The following is a 19807-nucleotide window of genomic DNA, read 5'->3' as shown; positions in this document are numbered from 1 at the left end:
AACTGAACCCAAGTTTCATTCTCACCTCACCCAGATAGAAAAATACATATATTGAAGTATTTAAGAGAAACGTTGGCATGTACCATTCTGATGTTTAAACAGGGCACACAATGAGATTATACTAGTTCTAGCATTAATGAAGCAAAGATCATGCTGTTTCATTCTTGTGAAATCAGACAGAAACAAATGGATTGAAAAGGTAAAAATCTGTAGTTGATGCTAAGAACATTTAGAGAAAATGAGATTTTATTTTAAAGATTTTTAATGCACTCTAGGCAAGTATTTTTACTCCAGTATACTGAAGTGTGCATATGTTAAAATGCTTTCCCAATGTGCTTCTCTTCACTGATACTCGGTTGGCAATTTCCCCTCTATGACTCTTTTCCTTTAGGCACCTAGCTTTCTGTTGCGTGTAAAGTCACCTCTCTCCTTGTTCTTTTCTAACTTCCTGCTGCCCATAGACACCCGGTCACCAGTGTCCTTGAGTTGGCAGGAGGAGCAGATATTCATCAGTCTATATCAACACCAACTAGTGAGCAGGAAACCTCACCAGAGCCCAAGGAACACCATGTTCTGCAGGAAGTTCAAGGATCTCAAGATCACAGGGGAGTGCCCTTTCTCCTTACTGGCCCCTGGTCAGATTCCAAAAGAGCCCACAGAGGAGGTGGCAGGAGGCTCTGAGGGCTGCCAGGCCACTCTGCCCATCTGCCAGGACATTCCTGAGAAGAATGCACAAGGGAATCTTCCCCAAAGAAAGACAAGCCGCAACAGAGTCTACCTACACACTCTGGCAGAAAGTATTTGCAAGCTCATCTTCCCAGAGGTAAGTGCTCTCCTTTTAACAATGATAATGGTATTTCATAATTGGGAAAGAAAAGGTTTTCAAAAGAAAATATTTAGAAATGGGTTTTTCACTTTTAAGGGCATGGTAAACAGAATTTCCTTGAAGTGCATGAAAACTGTCTTTTTTAAATAACCATATTCTGAATTGTGAGTCATCTTCAAAAGTCTCATATCTTGAATTCCTTTCAAAAAATCACTAGACTGTGACAACTCTGTGTGTTTTCTTCATCCCTCAACCTCAGCTTCCTTTATCTGTAAAATGGAGATGTATCGCACCTTCCTCTGAGTGTTACTGTACACTGAATGAAATCATCCTCCACTCATGCCCCAGAAATTTTAGAGAAGCAGGATGGCATGATCCAAATCAAACACCTTTCAGTGGGAGATCAATGCTGCATTAACAACAAAACAGGCTGGGGTGAGGTGATGTTGGTGCCCGAGGAACAGGAGACCAGAAGTAGATCTCCAAGGAAAGTAGAATAGAGGTAGCAGAAAGTTGAAGATATTTATTTCAAAGATGGTGTTTATTGCATGTTATACTTGATGACTTTTGAAATGCAAATATTTAATCATTTTTTCCCAGTCCTAGTCATTAGATACCCAGCTTTGTTGAGACTGGGAAACATAACCCCTCCCCATAGAGGTGACTTACACTGTAGTCTGGGAGGTTTTATCCAAGGACAGAGTAAGATATAGGGTGGCAAATGGATGGTGCTCAATATTTTCTTTAATGATCTCTGTTGATATCTCTTTTTGCTCATGGATAATTTTCAACGTTCTCCTACAGCAAATTAAACTTCCCCAAGATTATTGTTCTGAATTCCTAGTCATTTCCCTAGGGTTGATGACTGGAGAGTTACTTCTTCTGCCCTCTGTCACGTTCTCCTGATTCCTTGTATCACTTTGCCTTGCTTTCTGTGTATTGGAGAAGCAGCTGGATTGCCAACCTCTGTTAACTGACCTTGAGAGAATACTGCGATGGTAGAAGTTCTGGGAGTCTCTGGGATCTTTTCTCTGCCATGTACTTTCTTTTCTCTCCTCATCTCCTGGAAAAGAAGCCATGTGTGTGCCTTCTCACAATCTGGAAGAAACCGGCAGACTACTGCAAGCTTTAGGACTTCTTGTAGGGAGGAATACCCTTGACACTATTTATTGGCTTCTTCCAGGGTTAAGATCATTTGCTTCATGGCAGTAAATGTCCTAATGTTGAATATGTTTGACATGGATATTAACCAATCTATTCTACTTTATCAACTGTCCAAATATCTGCTTGGTCTTTTTATAGAGACATCTGCTTTTCATGAGTTATTTTTTGAGTTGGCACATTTAATGTTTGCATTTTAGTTTTAGTTACTTTAATAACCTTATGAAAGATATTTAAAATTCAATTTGGCATAGTAGTTCTTATTTTAGATGATCAGATTTAACTCTCCAATTATATTTTTGTGGGGGATGGTAGGAATGAAAACCCATTAGCCTGAGCAAATTATTAACAGGAACTCTCATTTCAAAAAAGTGAAATGGTTGTTTTTAAAGGAGCTTCCTTGATCACGTAATGAAAAATTACTATTTCTACTTGAAAAGCATCAACTAAGGCATATAGAGTTAGATAATTTGTTCAAAGTGAAAGAGATAGCTGGTGATGGAGAACTCCACAACTCATTAATAATTCATAGCATTGTATTTTATCTTTATGAATTAAAATATTACTGATTTAGAAAAGCATTGAACACTGAAGAAGCTTCTAGGGAGACAGCTAAGTGGGCAAAGGGCTGTGTATGCAAGCATGAGAGCCTGAGTTCAGTACCTCGAACTCTTGTACAAAGCTGGGCATAGTGACATACACTTGTAATCTCAGCGTTAGGGACAGGGAGTTGGTGCCTCCTTGGGGCTTGCTTGCAAGCCAGACAAGCTTAATTGGTAAAGGCAGTGAGGCATCTTGTTTTAATGTGAAAACAAACAAACAAAAAAAACCCCAAGGAACAATATCCATGTTTGATCACTGGAGTCCATCTGTACACACAGGTAGGACATGTATACAGATGAACACCTCTACACATACACACACACACACACACACACACACACACACACACACACCACCTCAGTGTCTAGACTGAGAAATCAAAAGAAGTACAGCATGAAGAAAGACACTCCGTGCACCAGATCTTGCCGGGAAACACTTTGTCTGGAAAAGCCTAAGTATTTTATTCGAACCTACACATTCTCATAACAACAATGAATGCTGCCTGATTTTTCCTAGGGACATGTAAAACAAGTTCTATTTACCCCAGATAGGGAAGGGTGACAGTAAATCAATGTGTGTATTCCATCCAAGTACAGCTCTATGAACTGATAAGCTTATTAAGGCTACTTACAAGACTATACATAGTCCAAAAACAGCTACATCGTCCAAAAGCCTAAACACCAAGTGAGTGATGACTTCACAAAGCTGAAATAGTCTCCTCTTTAGTTAATCTTATACCTCTTGTAGACTCCTTGCATCCCCCAGGATCAAGCACATTTGTGGGGCAGCAGAAAATAATGATTGGAATCCTATGGGAGGGACTCACTATCCCTCCCCCAATTTCTTCTCTTAGGGAGTGTTAACAATTTCTATACCACAACAATAGAGTTGGTTATCACTGCATTGTTTTAGTCCATTGCTATAACTATGGGGCCAAGGCCATTTTGTGGGTCACCATATCAACCTCTCCTGAGTGATGGCTGGTGGTCATGACAAGCTCTGGTCTTGTCTGGCATAGAAGAAACCACTAGGTACAACACCATTATAAGACAAAGTTAGAGTCCTGCCTGCAGAAGTTCATTACAACAATTTATTCATGCTTTCATGAGTAGAATTCAATATTTTTTTTTAAAGGAAAGTTTGATTCAAGTTTAAAGCCAAAAAAGCATCTATTCCACCATCTCCAGCAGTGCTGGGAAAATGTATCAGCTTTACTCTTCACCAACTTACTATGCCAGTCCTTCAGGAGGAAGGACCCAACAAAGGCACTCCTGGAGACCCTAGGAAGGACTAGAAACACAAAGAAGGAGCTTAGAAAATGGCAAAAGAATGCACCTAAGGGTCTATTTGTAATTGAAAAGCAAGAGAAAGATGTCTCTCATTGCATCACACATGAAAAACAACAAATTCCCCATTGACAGGACTGGGTAGATTTTCTTTCTTCATAGTCCATCAACAGTTTCTGACTAGAAGCTGATAGAGATGAGCAAATGGACTTCTCTTGCCTTTCTGGGCTTCTACTCGATTAGGTGAGATAGATAATAAGAGAAAAACTTGAGTAGCAACACTGGAAGAAAACCAAGACCTCATACACAGAGGACAGGCATCCCCTGTTGCCCCCATGACCCATTCCTCACATGAATAAACTTCTCTCAGAAGGGAGAACTCTCAGAAGCCTGTGGTTGTTTGGGTTTGTATTACACTAGTATCTATAACTAGAGATGTGGAGTAACTCCTGAGTGGAAGGGTCTTGAGAAAATGAGTTTCCCAGACACGTGCCTGGGATGCTCCTTTACACTCTATGCACTCGCAAGCTGATGGGCCTTGTTCTTTCCTTGATGTGAAAGACTACTATGAGATATGTCGACCCTCTGAACCTGTCACTTATCTATTATTTTTCAGCTCTTTGCTGTCACAATGTCAACAGGACATGCTCAGATTCTACCTTTTGGACGCATCTACCTGTTTTTCTTCATCCTGTCCCAGATGTGTCCCTTCTCCATTCCTGAACCATCAAAAAATTTACTCTTCACTATAAATTTACATTTTCTTGGAATTTCTTTTGAGTGATTACATTTTCTTTGAATAAATTTTTTTGTGTATTTTCTAAGCTTGATCTACATATTTAAAACTCAAAGTCCTTTTTGAAAATGATCTTGCTACTTTTTTTTTTTTAACAACATTGCCTTCTGTGACTAGTGGAAACTCTATGAGAGATATAAATAGATTAAGGCAAAAGGAATTTCCCAACTTGGATCATATCCAGAAAGTTCTTGACTTTCCTGTGTGTAAACTGGAAACAAGAATCAATGATCAGGTCTTCATGCATAGACATGTGTAATTTTCATACAGGTTGCAAAACTGAACACTTCTAATCAATGTTCCCATTTTTGTTTATCAAGTAGAAAAAAGGATACATTAAAAGAGATTTTTAAAAAACACTTATGGGGGGAGCATTGCTTATGTATGTCTCACAAAAAAAGGAAAATTTTTTTTTTTTTTTTTTTTTTGGTTTTTCGAGACAGGGTTTCTCTGTGTAGCTTTGCGCCTTTCCTGGGACTCACTTGGTAGTCCAGGCTGGCCTCGAACTCACAGAGATCTGCCTGCCTCTGCCTCCCGAGTGCTGGGATTAAAGGCGTGCGCCACCACCGCCCGGCAAAAAAAGGAAAACTTATAAACTCTCAGATATCAATAAAAGAGAGTAAAAGTACTAATATTTGATAAGGATTATTAGTTCAAAACTTGGAAATCAGTATAGTTAAGATAGGTCCATGACTCTTGAAATAAACAGGAGTGTTCTAGTGGCAGATTAATTTGAGTGGCTGAAAATGAAGCAGAGATAACTGCAGGTTTTTTGAGTAGAATTCCGAAAAGTGAGTAGAGTATGTAGGAAAGAGCACTATAGTCCTTGGTGAGCTATAGAGGGGATATCGTTTAGGAAGGGAAGAGCATGTGTCTGACTTGAGCTCTGCAGTTGAAATATTGGCAGTGTATCCAGGGAGACTTCTTGGCCCAGAGGAAGAGATGATATGGATTTGTGCATTGCAGAAGACCTGATATTATAAACTGACATTTTCTGTTTGGGGTCAGCTCAGGGACCCCCATGCAACCAAACACAAAATAGTCTGAGCTTACTGATACTTCCCAAGATTGAAAAATATGTGGGAAAGAAGTATCAGTTCCCATCATGGCAAATGCACCGCACTTGCCATCAAGTGAAAGTTTCCATTCCCTTACAAGAAACCTTAAGGAATTGCTACATTTTTTTTATTCCCAGTTTGAGCGACTGAACCTTGCACTTCAGAGAACACTGGCAAAGCATAAGATTAAAGAAAGCAGGTAAGCGATACCACTTTATTTGTATGAAGCCCCATCACAAAGATATTGTTAAAAATGATCAATTCTTACTGAATATATTGACTCATACTGGATTTTTATTCTATACCAAAAAATGAATTAAGCATGCTAGCAATTACAAATTTGGAAATAAATTTATTTACTTTCAAAGGCTCATGAGAGATGGAAGGTTGGCCTTCGTGTTTTTTAAAGAATCTGGTTTTTATCCTTTGTTTTGTTTGGTTATTGTTGTTTAACTAAACCTGGTCACATGTGCTTCTGGTGGATAAACTGATTATCCCTGTTCTCAGTATTTAACTTGCGAATAGTAAATACTGAGTGCAAACTTGCAGAGCAGAAGATTGGAGTTTTGCAAGCCAACACCACGGTGGACACAATCTACAAACTTCCAAACACCTTCATGTGCTTCTCCTCCCCATAGGCACGCAGTCTGCTCTATGGAGTATCTGGGCTGGAATTTCCTGCTGAATAGCTGCAGTCAGACTTGACCCAGGCAACTTGACTGAGCTAAGCAAGAGTCCTGAACTGCCCAGGAGAGTGTGAATCTGTGTCTGACAGAAGCTTTGTTTATAGGACAGACCTGACAAGCATCCCAGAGGCGCCTCTGCCTCTATCCACAATTCCCAGACAGGCTGATAAGATAGCCGCAAGTCAATCTTGTTGAGCTATGGGGGCTGTCTGTACACATCCTTGGCAGCCAGCTTGCTTGAGATTTATTCTCAGGCCTTTGTGCTCTGAAATGACCCTCCTGCTGGATGGAGATCTGTTCTCTGTGATGCCCCCTGTACAAGAGTCCTCAAAAGTGAAGCCCACAGCATTTGGAAATCTTTTCTTGAGGAAAAGAGAATGCCTGTGCTTCTTCCATGATGATGACCCAACTGGTGTCGTAGGATTTTCCCTCCTGCCTGCTGGATCTGTGGAGGGGCGCTGGCTCCTTCCACTTTCTTTAATTTGTGGGCATCCTCTGTGCGCTTCTGTCTGTCACTTGATTGTGGGTGCCTCCCATTAATGTTTATGTTATCCTTGGTCTGCCAGCAGATGAACACATCTCAACCTTGTTTCATGCAGCATATTTCTGGGACTTACAAATCAGCAAAACGCAGATAACCTATTAGGCAGTGCAGTTTCCTTGGATGAAGGGACAGAGCCCAGTTCTTACTAAAACAGTCACTGCGACCTCTCAGGGAACTGTTGCAGCCCCCTTCCTGTTCTCTCGCTAAGTGCAGGACGAACTCAGGGCTAGTGTGTGTGTGGTGTGTGTGTGTGTAATGAATGGGTTTACTGGCCACTCACAAGTCTTTCTGTCTGCTGTGTTTGGAAAGCAAGGGATATTTAGTTTACTGATCACTGTAAGCTGTTTGGAATGACAATGCAATGCTCTGTTCTTATCTGACAGCAAGAGTGTCAGGAAATGCCAATGGCAGTATTAGACCAAGGAGACTCACTCTTACTTTTTAGGGAAAAAATTCTGCTTAAGTGAAAAAAAAAAAAAAAGGAGGAAAGTAAGTATTTGATGTGGTAGTGGATTAGCTAACAAAAGTTTTCTGGGTCTCCACATCTAAATTCAGTATAACAGTATAATGTTATATTACGATCTTTAGTCCATTTAGATAAAATATTTCCACCTAGTACTTTACACACTTATAATCATCATATTTCTATGGAACAAGGTGGTGCTCTGGGCAATTTTCCTTCTTGCAAATATTTCCTTCTAAAACTTCTTATATCATACCTTGTTTTATTAAAAGGCTATTTAACATGGAGAAGTATGCCTGCATTTAAACTTGGCTCGGCTAATGGCAAGTTGAACTTGCAATTAAATAGTTTCTTTGATACTCTTAAAGTACTTGGATAGTTTGGCAAATTGAGCATAATCAGTCACTGTTTTGGAAGTTTTCAAAAAGCAACTAGGCAAATGTATCTCACAAAGATGTCCAGTTGATATATGAAGATGATGACATTTTATATTGCTGAACATCAGTGATCATGAAGAAAATGTTGTTCTTAAGCACAGAAAAGTAAAAAATGTGAACGATCAGTTAGGAACTACAGAAAAAAGCAGAAGATGCTGATTTAAACCTGTGACTCCAATAAATAAATAAATAAATAAATAAATAAATAATAAATAAATAAATAAATAAAACCAACAACCCAAACAGACAGAGAGAAAAAGAACCTAAAACCCAAAGGAGAACCATATGTTTAAAGCTAATCATCTGGTAAATAAGATTTTTAAAATGCCATTTAAAAAGTTTTTTCTACAGTTAAAAGGTTTGCCCAGTTGAAATTATTTCAACCTCCTATTGATGCCCATATGTGCTCTCATTGTTTTAAGCTTCCTTTTTCTAGAATGCAATGATGGATGAAAAAAATATAGATATGTAACTAGTTTGTATATAAGACCAGGTATAAACCTGGAGGAATAATGTCTGAGATAATTATAAAGGATTCCTAATCTCAGCAGCAAGGATTCCTATATTTCATGTTTTAGCTTCAGAAAGAGACAATACAGCACAACAGTGAAACCCATTGCAGGTAGATTTTTATCTCAGTTGGATGACCAAACCCTTGAGGATTTATTAGCATCTTTTTCTTTATTTATTTTGGAGCTAGAGCTGGAACCCAGGCCCTCCATATACAAGTCAGTTCCTCTGCCATTTAAGCTTGGCTTGCCATCCTCTTCATGACCTTTACCCACTCCTGGTTACCATGCCAGGGTACATTCTCTTTCTCAATGCCCTACATAAAGTGAACCACAGAGACAAATATGCTTGGCGAGGGATTATGAGACACTCCATGCTATGTATACTTTGGGGTTTTCCCACCAGGGTTTTGAGTTGTTCAGATTACTGCTTGTCTTGTATACAGCAAGTCAAGATTTGCTTCTGGAAAATAATTATCTCATGCTGCTATCTGTATATTGGATATCATCTGAATTACCGGCATTCATTTGTCAGTTTATAATTTAAGATACTTAATTATTTCCAGGAAATCTTCAGAAAAAGAAGACCTTGAAAAAATAATTGCAGAACAAGCAATTGCAGCAGGTAAATAAAATTGATTAAGTATATGAAATTAGGAGCATATCACATCCCTGAATAACTAATATTTCTCTCAACATATTTATATTTTTGCAGGTTTTAAAAAATTTATTTGTTTTTATTTTGTGTACATTGGTGTTTTGTCATGGGTGTCAGATCCCCTGGAACTGGCATTATACACAGTTGTGAGCTGTCACGTGGGTGCTGGGAATTGAACCCCTGGTCCTCTGGAAGAGCAGTCAGTGCTCTTAACTACTGAGCTATCTCTCCAGTCCCTTGTACTTATTTCTTATTGACTCCTAGTATAAAGTCTTTGAACTCTGTGTGTGATAATGCAGAGTAACCCTTCCTATACTACATATTTTTGTGTGACCTCAAACATTTCCTCTTTTTTTATTGTTTATTTGCTGAGAAGTAGATAAGCCTGTGTGGGAAGCTGATTCACAGGCATTCACATTTACAGGCTTTGGTCTTAAACCAAACTATGTCTTCCTCGTTTGTATATGAAAAACTCTGCTCAACAGTAAAGAGTATTTTAAAAGGTTGGAAGTAATCTTGGGAAAATAGTCTGGCAGAGTTCTCACATTAATAATCAGCTTCAGGAAAAAGATAGATGAGTGACTGCTGGTGGGCCCTTTCAGAGTATGGTGTGAAAACTGAGAGGATGCAGGCTTACGAAAGTACTGCTTCTATGAAATATAATGTTAACTATAGCTACTTTATACTGAGCCATTCTTGGAAGACAGACACTGTTCGAAACATAGTTCCCACAGGTCACACTATTCCTCAAAGAGGGTAGCATTGTTTCCAATTTTACAAGAGAAAAACATATGAAACTTCTCTGCAACTGATGGAGACCATTGCAGAAAACCATCACCAGTCAAAACATAGAGTTGTGGAGTCCAGTCACAATGGACACATCTGCAAACCATGACTATCCCTAGCACTAAGGTGTTTTTCTAGCATTAAAAACCCTGCATCCTGCCCTCAGCACTGCATAAACTGGGTAGAGAGGTGAATCCTGTAATCCCAACACTTAGGAGGACCAGAAACCCTAGTTTATCCTCTGATACCTAGGGAGTTAGAGGTCGTTTTGGAGAAGAGGGGGCAGAAAGATGGAAAGTCAAAGGACCAGGGAGTTTGCGGGGAGATTGTGTCTCCTAGTAATATGAAGTTTTGTTATGCCCAGAGCTCGGGGACCACCACACCCCCCCCAAAAAAAAACACCGTGGAGACCAAATCCCACATATAAAAGCAAAGAGCCTTTATTTCAAGCTCCAGAGCTTGGTCCTTCTGTCTGTCCAACACAGTGTGAGAGCAGAGAGCCCAGAGCTCAGGTGGGGTGGGGTTTTTATCATAGCAGAGGTTGGTGTAAGGGAATTTCCAGAGTTCAGGACCCTGATTGGCTGACAATTGTCTAGGGGTATCTGTAAAACAAAAAATAGGTGTGTGCTAGACTCAAGGACATCTGGCCACCTTATCTAATGTTTGGAATGTTTGAGATGTCAGATACTTCCTCACACCTGGGTGGATCCCTGGGTGGTATCAGCTTAAGACTTTTCCTGGATCTGGGTATTGCCTGCCAGTAAGCCTGTCACAGAAGCTGGGTCTAGGTCCCTAAGCCTGTCATGGCTGCTGTGTGGTCAAGCTGTTTTGGAGCCCTCCACAGTCTCACCAACATGACTTCCAAAACATGAGCTGAATAAGGACATCACCATTGGGCCTGCCAAACTGGATGGAGAAAAGCCTACAAGGCCTCAACCTTCCACAAAGAACTACATGTAATGGAGGAATCCTCCGTGTAGGAGAAGTAGTCTCCCTGGGAGAAGAGCACACCAATTCATTATCCAATACCAAATGCTCAGCCCTGGAAACATGTATTTGAATAACATTATACAGACTGAGCAGTTGAATTCAGAAATATATATGTATAAACAGATGCATTTGTGTGTGTATCAGCAAATGTAAACGAGAGGTCATGAATTTGAAAGAGCAAGGTAGGGTATATGGGAGGATCTAGAGGGAAGGGAAGGAAGGAGAAAATTATGTAATTATATTATAATCTCAAAAATAAAAGAAATAAGATAAAATATAGTGCCCAGTGTATGGAGGCAAGAAGGAAGGAAGCCTGAGAAGAAGATGCTAAAGGTGAATAATACGATTCATACAAATATTCACTTAGGGAACATCACATAACAAATCATCTTGAAATCACTTCCAGACATAACAGTTTCATGTTTTAAATTCATTCTAGGTGTGACTTTTGCACTATTCAATCCTCTCTGGAACTTCAAGAGCCATGCTGTGTGGTTAAGAGAAAGACAGATAGGCTTTGCCTGAAATGGAGTTTACCCTGAAGCTACAGCTCTAGTTGTTTTATAGTTAAGAAAGATAAAAATAGTGCATTCTACTCACTTAGTCATTCTTGGTTTAAAATAAACAGTTTGAAGATTGTTAATCAGAGTCACCAGAATTCTAAAAGTTTAGCTATGTTGATAAGTTGAGTGTGAGCCTTTGATTTGAGTTGGAACTCCTAAGATAGTAAAGAAAGTTAACCACAAATCAAGGGGTTGCATTTGGTAGCAACAGTCACTCTTCTGAGTTCTGAGTTGACACACTTGCTAGTCTACCGTGTTGTGTGCTTGCAGGAGTCCCGGTGGAGGCGCTCAAAGATTCTCTAGGTGAGGAGCTGTTCAAGATCTGCTATGAGGAAGATGAGCACATCCTGGGCGTGGTTGGCGGCACACTGAAGGACTTCCTAAACAGCTTCAGCACGCTCCTGAAGCAGAGCAGCCACTGCCAAGAGGCAGAGAAGAGGGGGCGACTGGAAGATGCCTCCATCTTATGCCTGGACAAGGACCCTGACTTCCTAAATGTTTACTACTTCTTCCCCAAGAGAACCACAGCCCTGCTTCTCCCCGGTATCATTAAAGCGGCTGCTTGGATATTGTACGAAAGCCATGTGGAGGTGTCTCTGATGCCTCCCTGCTTCAGAAGTGACTGCACCGAATTTGTGAACCAGCCCTATCTGCTCTACTCTGTCCAAGTGAAGAGCACCAAGCCTTCACTGTCCCCAGGAAAGCCCCAGTCCTCGCTTGTCATCCCTGTTTCACTCTTCTGCAAGACCTTCCCATTCCACTTCATGCTGGACCGGGACCTGGCCATCCTGCAGCTGGGCAATGGCATCAGAAGGCTGGTGAACAAGAGGGACTTCCAAGGGAAGCCCAACTTTGAAGAGTTCTTTGAAATTCTGACTCCCAAAATCAACCAGACATTTAGTGGCATCATGACAATGTTGAATATGCAGTTTGTCATACGAGTGAGGAGATGGGATAACTCCGTGAAGAAATCATCAAGGGTAAGAAAAATAGGATATTCTGTTAAAAATAAAACCAGTTGTTTAATATTTAAGAGAAGCAAATCACAAAACAAAGGAGCACATGCCATTTGGGTAACAAATCTGTCTGAAATTCTAAAGTAATTTTAGTAAATAAATGTCTTCCTATGTTCATTTTCTTGTCTACTTCATTGACTACAACTATTTATTGACTCTAGTTTGCCTCTTTAAATCCGAATGGTGGTGTGAATGTGTACTTCACATCCACAGAGTGCTTGTCTGACCTGTAGGAAGGCCTAGGGTTTGATTACCAGCATTTGATTAAACTGGACTGGTTTGTGCCACATATTTCTAATTCCATCATTCAGGAGGTAGTGGCAGGGGAATCAGAAATTCGTGGTTATCTTTGATTATATATCCAGTTCAAGGCCAGCTCACGGTAATTGACACCTTTTCTCAAAACAAGGTTTGGGGCAAGATGGCTCAGTGGGTAAGGTGCTTGCCACCAAGTCTGAATGTGAGTTCTGGAACTATGGGATGGTAGGAAAGCACAACTCCTACAAGTAGTTCCTAGACCTCCACATGTGCTGTGACATATGTATGCACACACCACACACACACACACACACACACACACACACAAGTAAAGGCATTTAAAGATAAGTTAACAAATATAAAATCACAATAGAGAACTTTATAAGCAAGTTAGAAGTGTTCACATGAAAATTTGCTTTTGATTATTATCAAATTGGTCACTTGGTTTTAGTAATAAAAACATTGTTTCATAAGAACAAAGCTGCTTGCTGCAAGAAACAAGTAAATGAATTTTAATCAATATATAAATATGTGGATGAAAAAATAGCTTGATTAATTGCCACTGAATGTGTGTGGAAAGGAGGGCACACTCTCATGGCAATGAACATTGATAATCATTTAATCTCAGAAACAAATGTCTACTAACTGCCTGGAGAGACTATATACATGGATAAAGAGTGGCCTTGGGAACATAACCCACCCCCACAAAGCACTGACTGTTCCTTAAAGTGAAAATGGCTGTATTGCTATTTTATATATATATATATATATATATATATATATATATATATATATATTATAATGATGAAAATGATGACCACTATGTCAAAATACAGGAGAAGTGATATATTAGTACTTGTATATAACAACAACAACAAATCCCTACAACTACTTTTGTCACTGAAGGACAGAATTTGGTCATCCAACCCTGTTGTTGGGCATTGGTCTATATCTATGTTTTGGAAGCTGTGGATCATTGTATTGCATGGTTATGCTTGATTTTATTTGTACAGTCTCTCATTGATGAGCCCTTGTGTTTCTTAGACTCTGATACAGTATAAATATACATGTGTACTTGTCTATGTGTATACAAGTGAATTATGTGGCCCAGGAGAATCCTTTGAAGCCCTAGCTCTTGCAAGGCCTTCTGGATACATTTGTGGCTATAGATTGGATTGGATTTTTATGTTTTTTTGTTAAGAGCTGAAAGCAAAATTGAAACACAGACATGGCTTCTCTTGTAAGACTCAGATATCTTAGGCTGAAATCCCTGGAGAAATAATCACTTCCAAAAAATGTTTCTTTATCTCGAGATAGAAACGAAAGAAATGTTCAGATACATATTTAGAGACATTTTAGCTTCAATTCCTGCCAGATGGAACAAGTAACTCATGGCAGAAGAGAAGAGAAGCTTGCTAAAATAGAAGACAAAAAAGAAAGAAAGAAATAAACCATAGTGAGAAAAGAGAGAAAAATAATGAGGGGAAAGGGCAGGATGAACAGAAACCAGGTTTTAATAGGCATCACATTATGGGAGAACTGTAACTCCAGATTAACAGCATAAGAATATCAGAAGAATCCAGCAACAACAGCACCAGCATGCTGTTTCATAGAGTCTCAGAGAAAGGGGATTTTCTCTTGCTCATAGCAGCTCAAAATTTCTGTGTAGTATATTCTAGATATATTCTTTAAATTTCTGCATGAATTTTAGAACTGACGGAAAACTGGAAGAGATTAACAATCATATTATTCTTCTATATCAGATTGGAAGCAGAACAGATTATTTTGTATCCACTCCCTCTCTTGTTTTGGAAAGATTTGGGGAACTTGACTAATGTGCTGTAATTTGTTCTTTGCTTTACAGGTTATGGATCTCAAAGGCCAAATGATCTACATTGTTGAATCCAGTGCCATCTTGTTCTTGGGATCACCCTGTGTGGACAGATTGGAAGATTTCACAGGGCGAGGGCTCTATCTGTCTGACATCCCAATTCATAATGCCCTGAGAGATGTTGTCTTGATAGGGGAACAGGCACGGGCTCAAGATGGCCTTAAGAAGAGGTTGGGGAAGCTGAAGGCCACCCTGGAGCATGCCCACCAAGCTCTGGAGGAGGAGAAGAAGAAGACAGTGGATCTTCTATGCTCTATCTTTCCCTGTGAGGTTGCTCAGCAGCTGTGGCAAGGACAAATTGTGCAAGCCAAGAAGTTCAGTAACGTCACCATGCTCTTCTCAGATATTGTAGGGTTCACTGCCATCTGCTCTCAGTGTTCACCCCTGCAGGTCATCACCATGCTCAACGCTCTCTATACTCGCTTTGACCAGCAGTGTGGAGAACTGGATGTCTACAAGGTAGGGGAGGTGGAACAAAGATGGGTTAGCAGGCAGAAGTCACCTTGGGAAGGCATAGTGTTGAGCACCTGAGTGAACTGCAATGCTGATGAATAGCTCTCTGCATTTGGGTCATGCAGGCTATATCTGGGGGTCAGGTATTGTGTGTTAATTATGTGAGTGTTCTCCAGCCAGAAATAACTCAATAAGAACCAATTGTTTCCGGAGATGTCTGCCACATTGTCTTCTAAAAATGAGCATAGAGTAGAGAGAGATTAGGCTGAATGGATGATTCTCCTGGTGAAAAACTAGGCATTAGCCATCCAGCCACTTAACTGTGGAAACTGAGTTAAACAAGAGATAATTAAAGGTATGACTCAGAAAAGGGGAACTTTATCCTTTGTATCTTTAAAAATAAAGAAACAAAAGGTTTATACAAATTGTCCTAAAATAGATTAATTCAATGCACAGTTTGCTTGATACTTTTCATAGTCAATTTGCAGCAAATCAAAGTCACTTAAGACATTTAGTGCATCTTCATTAAAGGCAGATATACTCAGATTAAAAAGTCCTGCTTTCAGATCCCAGCCTCTCCTTTTCTTGCTTTGTGAACAGAGCAAGTCATTTCCCAATTGTAAAAGAGCAAAAGCAATAGCCCTCCCCAGCACTTACATCCATGGATAATGTACTACATCCTATGTCTTGCTTTGTGAACAGGACCATCATGAAGATTTTGTAGATGTTATGTGTTTTGGATCAGGATCCAGGATTCTTTAAGAAGTGTTGGTGATAACTTAGGTGTCTTTCTAGATACTGCAAATACAATAACACTATTATGTCCTGGATGCCAAATACATCATTTCTTGAAAATGAATATTATGAAAGTGGAGAGAAATGAAATTCCAAGTTCTGCCTATTTTGTTTGATGAAAAGGTTTTGCTGGTTTAAATTCTTTTGCCTCATTTTACACAGTGGCAGTAAGAATAAAACATTCATCTGCGTCTGACTCAAATCATCTGGTTAGTTTGTCCTAGCAGTTGGTAATTTCAGAGTTCAGCCCAACCAACACAAAAGAAATAAACCACTGGGAAGAAGCAAATATTGTTTATGGGAATCCATAGGTCCAGCCCTGTTTCTGAGGAGATGCTAGCAGCGTCTTGTGAAATTCTTGATGGGAAATCTGCGAGGGAGTTGTGATTTTCTTGGGGGTGGGTGAGAGTAGAGAAGAGGACCTAGTATAATTACAGATAAAATAATTGGCACTGGTTCAGTTACATTTGATGGCCTCTTGTGGAATTCACTGTTGATTTCTAGTTATGTTCTCCATGGAGAATAGCTCCTTCCTCAGAACTGAGAGAAGCAAATCTTTTTTTCCCCTCACACAGACAGCCGTGAGTGCCGCAGAGGTACTTATCACCTCCTGCTTTTAGTTGTGATGACTCTGTCAAGGATTCCTGAGGTATATCCCCTCCAAGAAGGAGGATGTCCACAGAGTTCTTTGACTAACTGGCTTCAGATGGAAGCAGACAGCACACCACCGATCATCGCTCCCCCAACTCTCCTTTCCACCTTTCCCTCACTTCTGATTCTGCATGGAAATAGCTGAAAATAGCTTATTAAGGTCTATTTTTATAACATTTTCATGAATTCTTTAGGAGTTTCATGCATTATACTTTGATCATATTCATTTTCCTCGCTGAACCCCTCCTGCCTGTCTACCTACCCAACCTCATGTTATCTTTCTCTCAGTTAAAACCTACCAAGGCCAGTTTGTGTTGGCCAACTACTCCTGGGAATGGGCCTGCCATGAAGTGTGCTGAATGTACCAGGTCACATCATTAAAGAAAACTGACTTTTCCTCTCCCAGCTTCAACCAAAGCCCAAAAGGTCTTTCTCAGCCGGGGCTGAAACTTCATTCCTCACCCCCTTCCTCCATGCTGGGATTTTGTCTAGGTAGAGTTTTCTCAGGATTTATGCATGCTGTTGCAATCACTGCGAGTTTATATGTGCATCCGCTCTGCTGTGTGTGTAAAAGACAGTTTCCTTCAAGTCATCTTCAACCCTGTTCTAACAATGTTTCTGTCGCCTCTTCCAAGAAGATCCCCCACCTTGAGGGGAGGGTGCAATATAGACATCCAGTTTAGGGCTGAACATTCCAAAGTTTCTTGTTCTCTACACATTGACCAGTTGTGAGTCTCAATGTTAATTACCATCTATTGCAAGAAGATTCTCTGGTGAGGATTGAGAGATGTACTAATGTGTGGGCATAGCAGTATATCATTACAAGTGATTTTGATGCTACATTCATTTAGCACATGATAATAGTAGATTTTCACCTACAAACCATGACCTCTCTAGCCACAGGTTTTTGGTCCCCTTGACAGTATCAAGTACAGGTTCCATCTTTTGGAATGAGCCTTCAATCCAACTTCTTAATGTGGTTGGTTACTGCCTTAACATCCATGCCATCAGTGGCTATATCTTGCCAGGTATGCCATTAATGTAGCTCACAGTTGGGTAAAATTATTACTTTTCTTCTCAAATCGCCTTCAGAGGACCCTCTAGCACTAGCACCATGAAAGCGATTATCTTAGCATAGTACTGCTGATTATCCAGTTTTTGCTTTCATGAATAGACAATAAATACTGTTGGCCCAGTCTGAGAGGAGGTCACGTGGGGAGGAGAGGAGAGCTAGCAAATGTCCACTTCCTATATGGTCCGTTGGATGCCTAACTATTCTAGTAGACATAAAATGTGACAACAGCACAGGGAATAGGCACCTAATTGGCAGTACAAGTGGGAAGTAGTGCTCCTCCTAAGTGTTGTGTTGGGGCGCTACGATGCATTTTGCATTAAGATGGATGTTTTTTATGAACCCATTAGTGAGGAAAAGCAAGGTATTGTTGCATGTTTATGCATTACTGGGTGCAGGTGATGCAGTGAATCCAACAGACATATTCAGAGCCTTTACATTCTAGGGCGGTGTAGAAGGAGTGGTTATATATAAAATTCCAACCTGGGGAAGGAACATAGAGCTGATTAAGGAGTAGAACTGAGGATGCTAAAAGATCCTAGCTCTACACAAGGCTTAAAACAGACATTTCTAGTAGGCGATGTTTTAAAGATGTGAACGATAAGCGAACAGGTCTCTGCTGTTTGTTCTAGGTAAATGGAGAATAAGAGAGACTGTGCTTAGTGTGGTTGAGTGATGATGGAACTTCAGTGACATGAGAAAGAGGTACAATGAGAAGATGGAGTCGTACCTTACCAAAGACAAGTTCAGAGCTACTCTGGAGGCATCCCGAGCATTACTGTAGCTTTTCCACTGATGATAGAAATTATTTGAAGTAGCTCATGATGTTTGTCCCTCCTTCCCTTTGCTCTCTTCTTACTTTTGTAATTCAAAATGGACTCTGTAGATGAGAATAGCATAATGTAAGGACAGGACGAGTTCAACCACAGGGAGCAGAAGAATTATATATGCATTTAAATTGATAAAGTAACACTTAGCTCTCTGTAGCTATTCACAGACAAAGTTGCTTGTGGAAACAACAATGAAAATGATGCTAAGCACAGTTCAAATTTAAACAACAGTTTGTTTTCCGATAGCTTTGTGAGTGCCATTGTTTTTATTCCCCATCTTGACAATTTGGTTTCTGTCTATCCTTTGTGGTTAATACACATGAGTGCCCTTAATAATTGCTGAAATTCCCAGAAATCCTTAAAAAAAAAACCCTCTATCTCTTTTGCTTTTATGGCTACTAGAGTCTCAGTTTTACATCACACTTTTTTATTGCATTCATATGACATTATTGGGGAAGGGTGAATTCATGTGAAATGTAGTTTTATGATGGGAAATGGATCCCACTATCAAAATTTACTAGAAATTCAAACTATGAGCTGAAGAAATGCCTCAGCCATTAAAAGCTCTTCTTGTGCTTCCAGAGGACATGAGTTTAGTTCTGAGCACCCACACAGGGCATCTCATAACAGCTTGTAACTCCAGCTCTGGGAAATCCAATGCCCTCTTCTGACATCTGTAGGCACCCCCTACACACACACACACACACACACACACACACACACACACACACACACACACACATGGCTTACAAATATACATATACATAAATAAATATATGATAATGAATAAAAATGAAATCTAAAAAATCTAAAGAACAAATCTATTTGTTGTATGAAAGCCATTTTATATAGTTTTTGCTGTTGCTTGTTTGTTTTTTAGAAAGAACACGTGTGGTTAGTAGTAAGTCTACAATAGAGACCATCTGATAGTGTCTTCAGAGACCATGCAGTCTTTCAGTTTACTCTCCTGAGGTCAGGGGTCGGCATCTTGAACATTTTATGAAGTGGAAAGTTACTTCTGACATTGTTTCACCTTCTCCACGGGGCCAGGGCACTCAGGTTTCTGTGGCATGATTCTGCTGTGCTGACTCCTTCCCAGCTTTTATTTATAATGGACACATTGTATTTTATCTAGGTGGAGACCATTGGGGATGCATACTGTGTGGCAGGGGGATTGCACAGGGAGAGTGACACCCATGCTGTCCAGATAGCACTGATGGCCCTGAAGATGATGGAACTCTCCAATGAGGTTATGTCTCCCCACGGAGAACCCATCAAGGTAAGCCAGTGACAAGTTGCATATTAGTGGGTTGTCAAAAACCTGGTGCATCGACCAGGGCTTGGTTTTAAAGAGGAGAAAGTCTTGCCAAATCTGTTAGGTGAGGGGGACAAAAATCACCATAGGCTGTCACATGGCCTTTACGATCATTGAGATAAGTGAAAATGCCATTTGCAAGCTGGTTTTTCGGTCTCCT

General features: G+C 40.0%; 1 protein-coding gene across 3 annotated transcripts in view; it reads left to right on the top strand.

Annotated features, from left to right (window-relative positions):
* Positions 1 to 19807, top strand: part of Gucy1a1 (guanylate cyclase 1 soluble subunit alpha 1) — a 54946-nt gene that overhangs the window by 26818 nt on the left and 8321 nt on the right. For all 3 annotated transcript variants that reach the window (XM_028880134.2, XM_028880133.2, XM_028880135.2), the window contains 6 exons: positions 462 to 823; positions 5868 to 5929; positions 8936 to 8994; positions 11637 to 12346; positions 14505 to 14990; positions 19468 to 19611. In XM_028880134.2, coding sequence (XP_028735967.1) covers positions 569 to 823; positions 5868 to 5929; positions 8936 to 8994; positions 11637 to 12346; positions 14505 to 14990; positions 19468 to 19611 — 1716 coding nt within the window. In that variant the 5' untranslated portion in view covers positions 462 to 568. The remainder of the gene's footprint in view (positions 1 to 461; positions 824 to 5867; positions 5930 to 8935; positions 8995 to 11636; positions 12347 to 14504; positions 14991 to 19467; positions 19612 to 19807) is intronic.

Source organism: Peromyscus leucopus, chromosome 6, assembly GCF_004664715.2.
Source record: "Peromyscus leucopus breed LL Stock chromosome 6, UCI_PerLeu_2.1, whole genome shotgun sequence".
NCBI lineage: Eukaryota > Metazoa > Chordata > Mammalia > Rodentia > Cricetidae > Peromyscus > Peromyscus leucopus.
The sequence above is the reverse complement of the archived record's forward strand: the minus strand, read 5'-3'. Positions and strand labels throughout refer to the sequence as shown.